This window comes from Gossypium hirsutum, chromosome A02, assembly GCF_007990345.1.
Source record: "Gossypium hirsutum isolate 1008001.06 chromosome A02, Gossypium_hirsutum_v2.1, whole genome shotgun sequence".
Classification (NCBI taxonomy): Eukaryota; Viridiplantae; Streptophyta; class Magnoliopsida; order Malvales; family Malvaceae; genus Gossypium; species Gossypium hirsutum.
The window spans coordinates 712,737-728,380 of NC_053425.1; the positions used below are offsets into that span (position 1 = coordinate 712,737).

A 15,644-nucleotide genomic window follows, 5' to 3' on the forward strand; every position below is an offset into this window, starting at 1 on the left:
GGTGACCATTTGTGTAGTTTACCCAATAAATAAATAATAAATAATAAATAATTTTTATTCACTCTATTTTAGGCATAATGATAAATTTAGACTTTAATGCTTACATATTTTGTTCATTTGTCTTTATTTTTTGAGTTAAAACTTTTAAAAAAGACTTAAAATCGCTATTTTTAACGAAAATGGCGACTAAAATATTAATTTCTTTTAACAATGTTGGCATGACAATCCACCTGATAGTCCACATGTACTTCATGCTGACATGACACTATTTTATCTTATATGCACATCAAATAATTTAAATTAAAATATTCAAAAAATAAACAAAAATTCAAAAAAGTTAACATGAAATACACGTGAATCGTCATGTTTAAAAATTTAATGTTTTAATTAGTATTATTAAAAAAATAATTTAACTCTTTTTAAAATGTGTATTTTTATTTATTATAAAAAATTTACGATTATTAAATATATATTTAATAAAGATAATATCTAAATTGATATAATGAAAATAGTATTGGATTAATTCAAAATCATACATAAATTTAAAATACAAATAAATTTCAATAGTTGTGGATGCTACGGGATGTTGAAACGTTTTTCATTCATTGGACCGACCATAAATGAAATTTATTGCAATACTGACAAGTTGAAGAAAATATGAAAGTGATAACATTATTGATTTTATATATACGTGTTTGATTTAAATTTATTGTATTATTGTGGATTGAGTTTTAATTTAATTAATATGAGTATTATTATTAATGTAGGAGGATATAGATTTGGGTGCATTGAAAAATATTAAAAAAATTATTATATTACATTACAATTATATAATTTAGAAGTATATTTTACTTTTTGTATATTTAATTTTTGGAGAAAAATAGGTAATTTTTAAACTATTTCACTTTCTAAAAAAATATTGATTTATCATATTTCAAAATAATGTTAAAAACAAAAAGTTAGAGTAAAACTTCAAAGTTTTAAAAAAAAAATAAAGATAAATGGTGAATTTTATGCTCCTAATTCTTTAAATTCATATTTCTATACTTAGGAAAGCATTTATGAGCAAAATGAGTGAAAATCAGAAAATCGGAGCAAGTTTCAAGAGCCACACTGGCTGTGGAAATAACGAATCAAGCTCCAAAAAGTTGAAAAACGCAATTTTTAGGTTTTTCAAGTATTCTAGGACCTATATATAACACAGATAAGAAGATGTCATAGAATACTCAAGAAAATAACTCGAAAAATATCATTGAATCCGATTCTGAAGTATATTTTCATCAAGATTAAAGACTCCCTTTTGATTTCTTTGAAGATTATTAGCATTTTCTTTGTTTCTTGTGGTTATTTTTTTCGCTAGATCAAAATCAACAGCAAACAAAGCTGAAGAGAAATAAAAACCACTAGCGCAAAATGATGCCAGACCAGTCTGTGAACAGAAACCAGGACACGAAAACAACACGGCACACAAGACCCCCCTAAACTCAACAGACTCATCCAATAACATGCTACCAGACTGTTAAGAAACTGCTCAAAAACACCCCTCCACACCCACAAAACAAACAACAAAATAAAACACAAACAATTCACCTACAAAACAGCCAGGAAAGAAAAATGCACAAATTACCACCAAGCCTTGAACATTTTCTGCCTTTTCAGACCAGCGGCCGCCAATGCAAAAGCCATTGCATTACCATGCTTATCCACTCTAGAAAAAGAAACATTACCAATAATAGACACCCTTGACTTGATATCCTTGAAAATAGAGACCAACGACCATGGTCTCGAACATTTGTTCTCGAACCAGCAGAACACGTCCGAAGAGCCAACTTTAATGGATAAAGAACACGAGCCCTTCCACCCCATCTCTATAAAGACTTCCAATGCTAAACAAACCGCCCCCACCTCCGCTGCACTTGACTCTCTTGCTGCACATGGACCAGAAAACACAGCCCTAACCACCCCTTTCGAGTTTCTCAACACCCCACAGCACCCGGCATCCCCCTCACTTTCCATACCACTCATGTTAAATTTAACCCCTCCAAAGCACGGAGGACACCAAAAGCTACCACCAGACCAGAATTTCTTACCACCACTCCAACTTCTAACAGGACAGACCCACCAAATTTTCTCATCCACTTTCAATTCATCATACACCGCTCTAATCCACATCAAAGCCAGAATTTTCGTAAGAAATACCAAATTGGACATTTTAGGCCATCTTTTTTCAAACACCAGCTCATTCCTTGCAGGCCACACCGACCAGCATGCCACAGACATCGAAATAAGCCATAAACTCTTGACAACTCCTTTATACAAGACATTATTACAAAAAAAGAAAAAGTCCGAGAAATCGACAAATGGTCTCCACTTCACCTCCCACAATTCCAAAATGTTTCTCCAAAACCCCGCAATGAAATTACAATTGAAAAGAAAATGTTCCAAAGACACCATTTCTCTCTCGCACCACGGGCACCCATTCCCCAATTGACCAAACTTCACCCCACTTTTGCCAAGAAACTCTTTTGTGGGAATACGATCAATTGATACCATCCATAAGAAACTTTTTAATTTAGGCGGCACTTTTAAATTCCCAATCCTGTCGAAAGCAAACCTAAAAATTGCCGTTTCAGCACATATCAGCAACTCTGATAATTTCCTCACTGAGAACTCCCCTTGCTTATCGTGAATCCAAATTAATCGATCCTCCATCTCGGGGATCAAAACTATACAACTGACTGCTTTCATTAATTGAGAGACCATGATAACCTCTCTATCCAAAAGATGACGGGAAAAGAAAACAGCCCAATCGACCTCTTTAAACCCATTGGACTTCGAAAAATCCTTAACAAAGCCACTCTTATTCAAAGATAATCGAAACAACCTTGGAAATTCCACTCTCAGCGGCCTATCACCACATCATATATCCTCCCAAAAAATTATCGAATTCCCGTTTCCTACCAACCAGCGAAAAGACTCATTCCCCACCCACTTAGCCACTTTCGAGTCTTTCGCATTCTCTATAATGCCCCTCCATACCACTGACATGTCATTAAAATTGTTCGTTCTAAACCGCCAATTTTGAACAGCAGTACCATACTTTGCTGCAATGATCTCCATAACACTTCTTTGTCCATCGCAAATCTCCAGATCCATTTGGCCATAAGAGACTTGTTTTTAACCCTTAAATCCACCACACCTGCACCCCCTTAACCTTAGGCATACAAATCTATTTCCACTTAACCTTTACCAACTTCTGCCGACCCCTAGTACTACCCCACAAAAAATTTCGTCTAATTTTATCAATTTTATTAATCACTATGACCGGTGCTTGAAATAACGACATAAAATAAATAGGCAAAGACGAAAGCACAGAATTAATGAGCACCACTCTACCAGCCCAAGAAAGCGACCTACTATTCCATCCCGATAACTTCCTCTCCACTCTATCCACAATACCGTTCCAATATGAGATATTTTTAGGATCCGCGCCTAAAGGAATGCCCAGATAATTGAATGGAAAAAATCCAATCTTACATTTGCAAGCGGCAGCCATTAAACTTAAAAATTCCTCATCCACACCAAAACCAACCAAACAAGACTTCCCAAAATTAATGCTTAAACCAGAAAATAACTCAAAACATCGAAGAATATACTTCGAATTTCGAACCACTGCCTCCTCCGCCTTGAGGAATAAAATAGTATCATCTGCAACTGAAGATGGGAAATCGACCAGGAAGAATATCCTTAATCCCCTCAATCATCCCCAATTCCTCTGCTTTCTCAAACAACAAGTGCAAAACTTCCGTAACCAGAATAAATAAAAACGGGGACAAAGGATCCCCTTGTCGAAGACCTCTATGTAATCTAAACTCATTAGTAACCGCTCCATTAACTAGCATCACAGCCCTCGCCGAAGACACATATTCCACCATCCAGCCCGTCCAACTCTCACCAAAACCCATCTTCAACAAGATTAGTTCCAGAAAATCCCACCTCAGACAATTGTAAGCTTTAGCAAAATCTAGCTTAAACAACAAGTATTCCTCCGCTCCACCCTTACGCCTAATCAGTGAATCAACTCATTAGCAATCAAAATGCCATCAAAAATTTGCCTACCCCGAATAAAGGCACACTGTGAGTCACTGACCACCTCCCCAATGACAACACATACTCTTCTAGCTAATACCTTAGCGACAATTTTATACAGTAAACTCACCAAAAAATCGGTCTAAATTCTAAAATATCCTGCGGATTATCATTTTTAGGTATCAACGCAATAAAAGACGAATTAATACTCTTTTCCAATTTACCGGAATTAAAAAACTTAACCATCATCTCAAATAAATCCTCCTTAACAACCTCCCAACATTTTCTAAAATAACATAAATTGAATCCATCCGGACCCGGTGCTTTGTTTTCATCGTAACTCCACACCACCTCCTTAATCTCCTCCATTGAGAAGGGTTTCTCCAAGCTCGCGACATCAATATCCCTCAGCCTTTTAAAATTAAACTCCAAATCCATACTCCACTTCCTCGAGTGATAGCTAAAATGATTTCTAAAAAAGTTAAACATTTTCGCCTTCAAAGCCTTTGGATCACTAAGCCACTCGTTTCCAATTTTCATACCATAGACAGTCTTTCTTTTAGCTTTAAACTTAACCGCTCTATGAAAAAAAGCTATGTTTGAATCTCCCACCTTCAGCCATGTCATTCTCGATTTTTGCCTCCAAATGGACTCCTTGAATCTACTAAACACTCCTAATTCAAGATTCAAATTCTTCAACTCTTCCAATTCCAACTTAGAAAGATCTCTAACATCGCTGCACTCATCCAAGCACCTAATTCTAGCTTCGATTTCATTAAACCTTCTATCTAAGGTATATCTTTCTTCCCCATTCCATTTTCTAAGGGCACCTTTGAGTTTCTTCAATTTTCCAGACACCTTACCATTCAGATAACCCATCGAACCCCATTTATTTCTGATAATACTCATACATTCCTTATTTTGAACCCACGCATTAAAAAACTTAAATAGTCTTGGACCCCAATCGGTAAAGCCATGCGACAATAAAATTGGGATGTGATCCGAAACAGAACGATTTAAACCCTGCTGCTGAAAATCTTCAATCTTTTCTAACCAAACTTCGTCCACCAAAAATCTATCCAGTCGACTCTTCTTATTATTCGGACCATGCCAAGTGAATTTTCTCCCCAACAGAGGCAAATCCACCAGATTACATTTCTCAATGAAGTTCAGAAAATCTTTCGACCCTTTTAATAAACCCACACAATTGCTTCTTTCACTTTTGTTCCTAATTGCATTAAAATCTCCCCCCACAACCCAAAATTTTATGGACCTCTCCTTAACCTCTAATATTTCTTCCTAAAAAACTTTCTGCTCATTCAACAGATTAGGAGCATACACATTAATCAAAACCCCTTCCCACCCCTCAACACACCAAATCCCTTCTAACACAATAAATCGATTAGAGCGATATTCCTTTCTCATTATGAAACTCGATTTATCCCATATTGTAATAAGACCTCCCGAACGACCTACTGCAGCAACAAAACGAAAATCAAAATTATCATCTCCCCAAATTCTTCTAACAAAAACCTCTGACACGTTTACAAGCTTAGTTTCTTGTAAAAAACACACATTCGCCCCCTGTATTTTGACTAATCTGTTAATCACCTCAACTTTTCCATTAGTACCCAAACCCCTAATATTCCACGATACAATTTTCATAAAACCAATATAAATCCAACCACACTATTCTTCAGAACAACACAAATACTCACCTGAATTGTAAGTGAATGCCTCTAACCTAGATCTCCTTTACTATTGCCCCTTAAGTCTCATAATCTCCTCAATAACATCTTCTTCATGTCCTTGAACCTTGAGCCCCAATTTCTTCCCTACTTCCCAAGTTTGCTTTGCCTCTCTAAGGATAACATTTTTCCTATTGCTCAAATCTGAATCAGACAAAGAAAGATTCACCACTTTATCTTCGCTCACAGACGCAATACTGCTCTTATCCTTTTTCCTACTTTGATCTCTTCTTTGAATTTGTTTGGAGGACAGCACCCCTTCTTGAATAGAGCACATAGACCTAAACCCATCTTGACCTTCACTTAGACCTAAACCCGACGCCAGGCCCATATTGGCAATGTCCTCGCAAGCCCGATCCATACCATTGTGTAGCCTGCTAACACCCAATTCAACTTCAGCTTCTAATGTCACGCTGGCTTCTTCAATATTTAATTCCCCTACAGCCCCTGACATGCATTTTCCACACTTACATTTTCAATGACATTATCCATTAATGATACCGACGAAACGATTCGGGTTCCATCTCGTCCCTTTTCCAGCACCGAGCTAAACTTTGGTTCCGACTCCGATACACTCTCCTTAACCACCATTTGATTCCCATCCTTCTTCAAAATATAATTTTTTATATCCTCCGACCAGCCTAACTCCCTAACACTTACTGGAAACCTAACATCACCCACCTCCAATAAAACCATCTCATCAATCTTCTTTACCTGCGAGGTAGAAATAAGCATTTCTATTTTCTCAAAGTTATTTGATCCTAACAAGTTTTCTCCCATCGATACCAAATTACCCCACTTTCCAGCTATCCTTTTGAGTGTCTCATAGTTCCAGCAGTGCATCGGGACCCCAGAAACCTCAATCCATGTAATTCTTTCTGAAAACACCAATCTTTCGGACCAAGGTTCGATATTTATGAAGAACTCTTTCAAGTACGACCACTCTCTCTGCTTCAATATTTCCCACAATTCTTCATCCTGAATCTCTAAGAGAAAATAATTCCCTTGAATTCTCTTCACACAAATCTCACCAAGGCCCATTCGTGCAACTCTATCAGCTAAGCTCTTCAGTTCGCAAAACGATGCCACTTTCCCTACCAAGCATTTTTGAAACTTCCATAGCAGCTCATCCTCTACATGACCTTGAACTACTTCTACCTTTTTCAAATCCGCCGCGCCCGAGCTATCACCTAAACAACTATCGAGCAAATTCCGTCTCCTCGTATCCTCTAATTTTTATTTGCCTACCTTCCCTCTTCCTACATACTCCACCCTTTCCTAAATAATACCTTCAGAATTCAAAGGGTTATGCTGCTTGGAAACCCTTCTCCAAATCGTCCTCCTGCCTTTGAACCTAGCAAACTTCACCCATATTCTACTCCCAAGGAACACAAAGCCATTCAATCTCTAAATCGCCCTACTAGCATCCGAATAGTTGTCATATCGCACAAAACCAAATCTCATACCTCCTTTGCTTTTTTTCTCCGGGATGAAAGCATCTACCACCTTTCCATGGTAGCTAAACGGAGCCCACAACCCTTTCCAATGCATGGACGTCGAAATATTGGACACAAACACGGTTACCTGGAAACTTTCCGAAGCCATGTTGACGCCACGTTTGGTTACTTTGATCGATGATCTCTCAACTAATGAGGTATATCCCTCACCCTTTCTTTTTCTTCTAAAAACTCTTCTGTTTCTTGTGGTTGTACTGACTTTGAGTTATTTTTATTTACTATCATAAATTAATTTTCTAAATACTTAGGGAGATGAACCTTAGGATGAATTCTGTTATTTGATTTCTCTTTTTACGTAATAAATACTTGGATCTTGTTCTCAATTATGTGTGCTTAATTCTTGATTTAATATTTCTAGGCTATTAATCCATGTTTGCTGTGTTTGAATCAGAGGAGGAATGTATCCTATTTAAGAGCAGATCTAACATAATTGAGTGGAGATGCATGCAATCTTAGAAATAAGACAACATAAATATATCAGATTAGAGTCAAATCTATCAGGGGGATTCATAAATCGATTTAATGCGACAATAGAGGTTTTAATTAGAAAGAAATTTTAATGAATTAATCTAGAGTCAGTTGCTCTTAGTCTTGAAGAGAGATATTAACATAATTTAGTGATTTCTATGTATCAAGATACTAAGTGAAGAAATTGCGTAACATAGATTGATAATGATAGATGAAGTTTAGGTGGATTCTTTCCTGGGTTTTATCTCGCTTTTTGATTGTTAATCGTTTATTTTCTTGATTTGTTCTTTGTTTTGTTCTTTAGTTAATTAATTTAGATAATTTTAGTTTTAATTAATCAATTCAATTTGTTGGTTAAATAATAGAAAAATGGTAATTTCTAGTACTTTTTGTCCTTGTGGGAACGATATCTTTACTCACCGTAGCTATACTATTAATTGATAGGTGTAATTGCCTTAGTAAGATTTTTAGTTGGTTTTGTTGGAACATTTTTAAATATTTATAGTGTTTCAATAACTATAAATGAATGGGTGTAATTAATCAAAAGATTATATTATTTTATTTTTTGAAAAAGAATTATAACTATTTAAATAATATTATTTGAATAGTTATATTTTTTTTGATTAAATAAATAATTATGTATTTATTTTAAAGACATTAATACATAATTATTTAGAAAGACACCTATTGATGAAAGATGTCTCTATGAAGAGACATGAAAATTCCTATAAATAGGAATGAGATTTCATTTGGAAATCATACCAACAAATTCTAATATTCTTTCTTTTCTTCCTTCGTTTTCTAATATTATTAGATTATTTTATAAAGTATTACTGCAGAAATCCTTTATAGAAATTGAGTTCCTTGTCATACATTGCTCAATGTGTAGTGGGTTATTCTCGTCAGTGCAAAACGCAAATAGCTATTGGCTTCATTGCATCCTCGAGGTTAATTTGCTTGAAACTCGTTTGCACACCGAAGATAGGTGGGGGCGAATATAACCTTAAAGATAGTGGCTTGATACATGCCTTGGAGCCTTATCCTATTTCTTCTTCTGTTCGAGTTCCGTTCGTGTGTTCAAGATTTTTCTCACCGGAGATTTGTACTAATAGGTTTACGACATATCAACTCTTTCCAAAATTTGATATAACAAACACATATGTCATGTCTTGTCAACTTTCTATTTGCAAATACCACTTACAAAAAAAAAAAGTAGTTAACGGATTTAATGACTGTTGTTTACATTAAGACTAAAATTTTGAAATTTGAAAAATATAGCAATTAAGAATCATCCTATTGAAAAACATAGATTAAATCTATAATTTTATGCATAGTACAAGACTAATATCATAATTTAACGAATCCTATTTAACTGCTACCATTGGACCACAAGTATAATTTCAATTTTGAAATGAAAAGGGACTAAAATTGACCAACTCAAAAGTAAAAAGATTAAATTTGATCATATTAAAGTACAAGGACTAAATCACAATTTTTTTATATTACATATATAATAACATTGAAACACAAATCTCAACTGAACTAGAATCAAGCTTCGGCATAATAAAGCTACCAAATTATTTATTCATTTATTCTCATAATGGAAGTGCATGACATAGTTAATAATAAGACAACAGACAAATAGTGCTTCTTCCATGAAGGAAACACCGATTCATTTATTCATTTATTCGCAACACCCACAAATCTTGAAGCTTCCATGGAGTTGTGGGGTTTTTCTGAATTCAAGAGCTGAGAGATTCTTCTCTGGTCTCATATTGGATGTTGTAGTAATTAGTACCAGTGAAAGTGTTACCAATAACATCAGTTGTGACAACGGTCCCATTATAAAGAGTGTCTTTTTGAGTGAATACGAAGGGAACATCACACATGCCATGGCTCATCATTAGATACACCGTCACCTTAGTCATCGGTTTCACATAAACTTGGTGGTTAACTTCCATCATGGTGGCCGTCGTAGTGGTCTCTCCCCACTCGATTCCTGTTTCGTATTCGGAAGATATTTCGACACCCGTTTCGCTGATGAATGGAACCCTGACTTGGAAGGAGACTTTGGCTTCAAGACCAAAGAGTAAAATGAGCTAGCCAAGTACTGGTGCTGGTCTCTGTATAAGAAAGTTTCACATCGAATGTGTTGGCTTGATTGGTCCTGTTGGTGGCGGAATTCTTGGCCACAAGAACGACCTGTTCGTTATAGACCCGAGCATTTTCGGTGTCGTATCGGAAATTATAAATCGTCCTTGACAACACAGGCTCTTGAACACGTAGGTAGGCTTCTCCAGTAGTAGAATGGACGGCTGCATTAAGGCAACTGGTCTTTCCCTCGTCTGTGAGGCGCTTGCAGAACATTTTGTTGCCTAAGTTGAGCAGAGCTATGGTCTTGTTATCGACTTTGAATGCACGAAACAGAGTGTCCTTATCGGTGCCTTCAGTGTCATCAGAATCCGCCCAAATCCAATTCGGGCTACGTCTCCAGAACTTATCGGAAGAAACCGGCTTGAACCGGATGTCTCCATTCTTCATATAAAAAACCTCCATTGGCACAGATCCAGCACCAACATCCCCACTCGAGAATTCTAAATATGGGTGACCCTCGATCTCGGTAAGACAAAGGAACATATCATTGCTTCCTTCGAAAGCAACGTACCGAGGCAGAATCACCAACGACTCCCAATCAATAACTTCGAAGATATCATACTGATTAGCTGCAACATGACTGTTGTTTGCCAACACGCCACGACTGAGTTCCGATGTAGCCAACGGCCATAAGCATAAATAGCAACCAGATTGAACATGGACAAATCGATAATTTTTGTATACGGGGTCTTCCAAGATAGGCTTGAACAATGTGCACGACTTCTTGGACTGGTCTTCTTCCGGTTTCTTGGCGGTTATAGTAATCCAATACTCTTCCATTGGGTTTCCGGTGATGGAAGAATTACGAGTTTGCTCCAAGTATTTGTTGTTGGTACAGCTCCTTATGTGCACCAGCCCATCTTTATCAATCTCCACTTCGAATTTTGCATTTGCGCTCACGACCGTTGGTTCGGTGAACTCGGCGTACCCATTGTAGTTTCCGTTGTCGTGCTTGTAGCCAAGGTATGTTTCGGCATCGGGGGATTTGAGCACGATGAACCTTGGCAATGACATTTTGAATAACAAAGTTAACTCTCTCAATCTAGTGCGTATGCTTTGGTTTACATTAAACGTCAAGGGCTTTGCTTTTTATAGATAAAACTTGTTGGTCTTTCATTTTGGTAATAATGCATCCGAATCTATTCCCCACTGACCACCTTTTTTTAAGTCCATTACAACTCATTAATTATTATTTTAATTTTTGTCTTTTCTAAGACATGTTTTTATTAAATTCACATTTTTAAGTAATAATTTTGCATATGTAAATGTTTAGTAAAAAATAATTTAATTTAATTAAAAAATAATCGAATCTTTATGCATTAAAAATGTCCAATCAATTCAGCAAGGAAGACTAATTGAAGTTTTATTGCATTTCTAAAAGTAAATAAAAAAATTCTAAAATAGGGACTAAATTCCTAGAATTAAAAATATAGAGATTAAATTTTAAATTTGAAAAGAGTAGAGACTTATTGTATAACATCTCGCCCGATGAAGCCCTAGTACTCGAGTGTTATTTTGGAAGTAAGAATTTCGGAAGGAAGAGTTTCGAATAGGTTTAGAGTAAGTTAGGTGTTGGATTTACTTTAGAAGTTGGAGTTTATGGGTATGCCCCTGGGTGAAGCCCTTGTTAGGCGAACAAGTCAGAAGGAAGTAGAGTAGTGCGGTTCTATTCGCCCAAACGATGCTTTTGTCGGAAAGATTGGGCAAACAATTAACATTGGAGCATTGAGTGAAGACGTCTCAGAAAGTGAGAAATTTCTAAGAGAGGAACTTATTAAAGTGTTAAGGAATATTTGAGTAATAGGGATAATGTCAAAAGGCATTGTGTGATCGAGTTTGGCTAGAAATGGTGTTGGTTATGTTCTAACAAGATTGTTAGGAACGAACGATGGACTTGACCCGGGAATGTTCATTTATACGCATAATGGTAGATTGCGGAACACATTTCCTTACAGTTGTAAACCACTCATATGGCAGATAGAATAGAATTGTGACATGTGATGTGTCGTAAACTAACTAAAAATTTGACTAAGGCAAGTGCACCTATCAATTAATAGTATAGCTATGGTGAGTAAATATATCGTTCTATAAGGCCTAAAAGTACTAGTAATTACTGTCTTTCTATTATTTAATCGATAAATTGGAGTGATTGATTAAAAACTAAGATTAACTAATTAAATAAACTAAAGAATGCAATAAATAATAAATGAGAAAAATAATTGAGTAAACAACCAAGAAGAAAAACAATACCCAGGAAAGAATTCACCTAGATTTCATCTGTCATTATCAATCTAAATTACGCAATTTCTTCACTTAGTATCTTGATTCGTAGAAATTCTTAAATTATGCTAATATCTCTTTTGAGAGTAAGAGCAACTGATTCTAAGTTGATTAATTGAAATTTCTTTCTAATTAAAACTTCTATTGTCGCATTAACTCGACCTATGGATCCCCATATTAGATTTGACTCTAATTCAGTAGATTTATGTTGTCCTATTAATAGGATTGTATGCAACTCTACTTAATTATACTAGATCTACTCTTAAACAGTATCTATTCCTCCTCTGATTTAAGCACATCAAATATGGATCAACAGTCTAGAAATATTAAACCAAGAATTAAGCACACATAATTGAGAATAAGACCTAAGTATTTATTGTGTAAAATAAAAAATCAAAAGACAGAATTTATCATAGGATTCATCATCCCTAGGTATTTAGAAAATTAGTTCATGCTTGCAAATAAAAATATCTCAAAGACATTATAAACAAAAGAAATAAAGAAACTCATGATAATCTCCAAAGAAATCAAATAGGAACCTTCAATCTTGACGAAAATCTATTTCAGAATTGGCTTCAATGGTGGTTTTTGAGTTGTTTTCTTGAGTATTTTATGAAGCTCACTCCTATCTTCTTATTTTTGTCATATATATGTTTTAGAATGCCCAAAAAACCTAAAAAATCTTGTTTTTCCACTGTTTAGGGTGCAATCCCGTGTAAACGACATGACCTGCCACATGGCTGTGTAACAGCCTATGTGTGACAACCCGAATTAGGGCCTAATCGGAATAGTGGTTTCGTGACCACAAATTTGATATAGAAATAATTTTTTTATAATTATTTTGAGGTTTATGATATGATTTCATGATTGAGTGAAAATTTCGTGATGAAATTCTATGCATTAAGTGCTTAAGTTGAGATTAGGGACTAAATTGAATAATTTGCAAAACTTGTGTTCTAGAAGTTTTTAGTATGAAATTGCTTTGGAATATTAGTTAGGAGGTCTTAAATAGAAATTTTACCAATTTCTAAGTTTATGGACAAAAATTGGACATGGATGGAATTTTGAGAAAGTTTAGTAGTAAGGGCATTTTGGTCATTTGTATATTAAATGAAATAAAATGGGAAAAATAACACAAAATTGGTCATCTTCTCAATTAGTTGCTGCCGAATTTTGCTCTCCTCCATAGCTAGGGTTTCTTCAATTTTCAAGATTCATAGTAAGTGATTTCAAGCCCCGTTTTTAATGATTTTTATGTTTTTGAAATCCCGGTAGCTCAATTTAGCTTATGTTAGCAATAATTCAACCTAGGGTTCATATTTGGAAAATACCCATAGGTGAAATTTGTGTATTTTGGTGTTTTATGATAGAATATGAGGTTTTAAATTATGTTAAACAACTTGTGCTACTCGGTTTTGAGTGAAAACGAGTAAAATGGCTTAATCGGTAAAAATACCTAATGTTCATAAGTACATGTTAGAGTGAGAATTTGATGTTTTTATAGAAGATAAAAATGTTTAGCATGTCATAAAACATAAGAATAAGGGCTGAAATTAAATTTCCGAGCCTAGGGGTAAAATCATAATTTTGTAAAAGTTAGGGGGCAAAAACGTAATTTTTCCATAATGTGATTTTTGGATTGAAATAAATAGTATGAGTGTTAAATGAGCTAAATGTGTTGTTATAGATCAAGAAAGACGTGGAATTGATCGTGATTGGGGAAAAGAAAAGCTTTCGGACTAAATCATAACATTTCTAAAGTTTGCACCGAGGTAAGTTCGTACATGAATAATTTATCGATTTTTTTATGTTATTTTATGTTGTTACCATATGAATTGGTGACTGTCCATAGAATGATTAAATGATGGAAACTTGCAAATTTAATTAGATTATGAATAAGTGTTAACGGTGAAAAAGGAAAGATTTTTCGGTTGAACCTTCGGAACAGGAACAATACGAATGACCCATTGTGAATACACGTGTGTAGTACTAAGTGCAGGCTACTACGTGCACCATACTGTTAAGTCGCATGTGTAGTACTAAGTGCAGGCTACTGTGCGTACTCAATGACTTCAATCACGTGTGTAGTACTAAGTGCAGGCTACTATGTGTATCAGATGGTGAGGTCACGTGTGTAACTAAGTGCAGGCTACTATGCGTCTCAGATATCTTCGGCTATAAGTGTGGAAAGGGGAAATATGTGTAAACAATGGTATATTTGTTATTTTTCCGTTGAGTTCAACGGGGAAAATCGATAAAGTGGTAATATGTGAAAGTTATTATAAGGTGGATATGTGCAAATTTATGTTTATGAAAAGTTAGGAGCTATGTGCTCGATAATTGAGTGAATTCTAGTATAACAAAAAGGACTAGGTGAAATTATGCAAGAGTGAATGTTAGAAATAAAACAGTGTTGGACAGCAACAGTTACATGATTTTAAAAATTTACCAAAAATCGTGGAAGTTGAATAAAAATGAGAATGATATATGAAAATAAAGCTTAATGAGTCTATTTTCACATAAAAGAAACGGGGAGCAAAAGAATTCTATATTGTGTGATATTTGAATTCTTGTGAAACAGGGTCTGAATGAATTTGAGATCCCATGTTCTGACTTTAGGAATTCACCATAAATTGTAAAAAAATTATTAAGAGTCATAATTTACATGCATGGATTCCTTATTGAGTCTATTTTAAAGGGAAATAAATGGTATGGTCGTTGGAATTTTGTACAGGGAGAAATTTGGTTCGTAGTGCACAGGGGTCAGAGTAGTTGTACCCTGAAACAGGGGAGACTTTAACTAATAAACTGTACTAATTGACCCGACCAAAAATTTTAGAAAAAAAATTAGTAAGTAGACATATGAATCTAGTTTCAGGGAAAATTTATGGAATTAGATTTCGAGTTTTTTAGCTCGAGATATGATTTTTTTAAACTGGGACTCCAGAAAATAGCCTGTCCTGAATATGTGATTATATACTAGTATGATTGTTTTACTTTGATAAATTGAATATCAATTTCGTACTTACTTACTAAACTATATGCTTACCTTCTTTTCTTTTTCTTGTCTTATATAATTACTAAGTCAGCTCGAGATTTGGAGATCGTTGGAGACCCATCCACGCTATCAATACTTTTTGGTATTTTGTAAACACTATTTTGGAATTATGGCATGTATAGAGGGTTGAATCATTTTGTTATGTGTCATAATTAATTTGTTTTAAAATATTACTTTTCAAAATTTGATAATTTACTTGTACTTATGTATATCTGTTAATGTTATCTATTTATGTTCAAGCTAGAGGAATTAATTACGTAAGATCAGGTAAATGGGTAAATTCATGTTTTCGTGATCTGTAATATTTCGTACCATGTTCCGACTTAGAAC

The 15,644-nt window shown here is 34.9% G+C and overlaps 2 protein-coding genes across 2 annotated transcripts; both read right to left on the reverse strand.

Moving 5' to 3' along the window:
- Positions 1 to 3,704: 3,704 nt before the first annotated feature.
- On the reverse strand, positions 3,705 to 4,968 carry LOC121216161 (uncharacterized). The gene is made up of 2 exons (XM_041091497.1): positions 4,220 to 4,968; positions 3,705 to 4,065 (listed from the first exon to the last, which is right to left on the reverse strand). Exons 1-2 carry the CDS (start codon positions 4,966 to 4,968, stop codon positions 3,705 to 3,707), a joined length of 1,110 nt encoding a protein of 369 aa, XP_040947431.1.
- A 4,596-nt stretch (positions 4,969 to 9,564) lies between these two features.
- LOC107927414 (uncharacterized) lies at positions 9,565 to 10,990 on the reverse strand. The gene is made up of 2 exons (XM_016858462.2): positions 9,934 to 10,990; positions 9,565 to 9,821 (listed from the first exon to the last, which is right to left on the reverse strand). The coding sequence occupies exons 1-2, from the start codon at positions 10,988 to 10,990 to the stop codon at positions 9,565 to 9,567; spliced, it is 1,314 nt and encodes a 437-aa protein (XP_016713951.2).
- Positions 10,991 to 15,644: the final 4,654 nt, after the last annotated feature.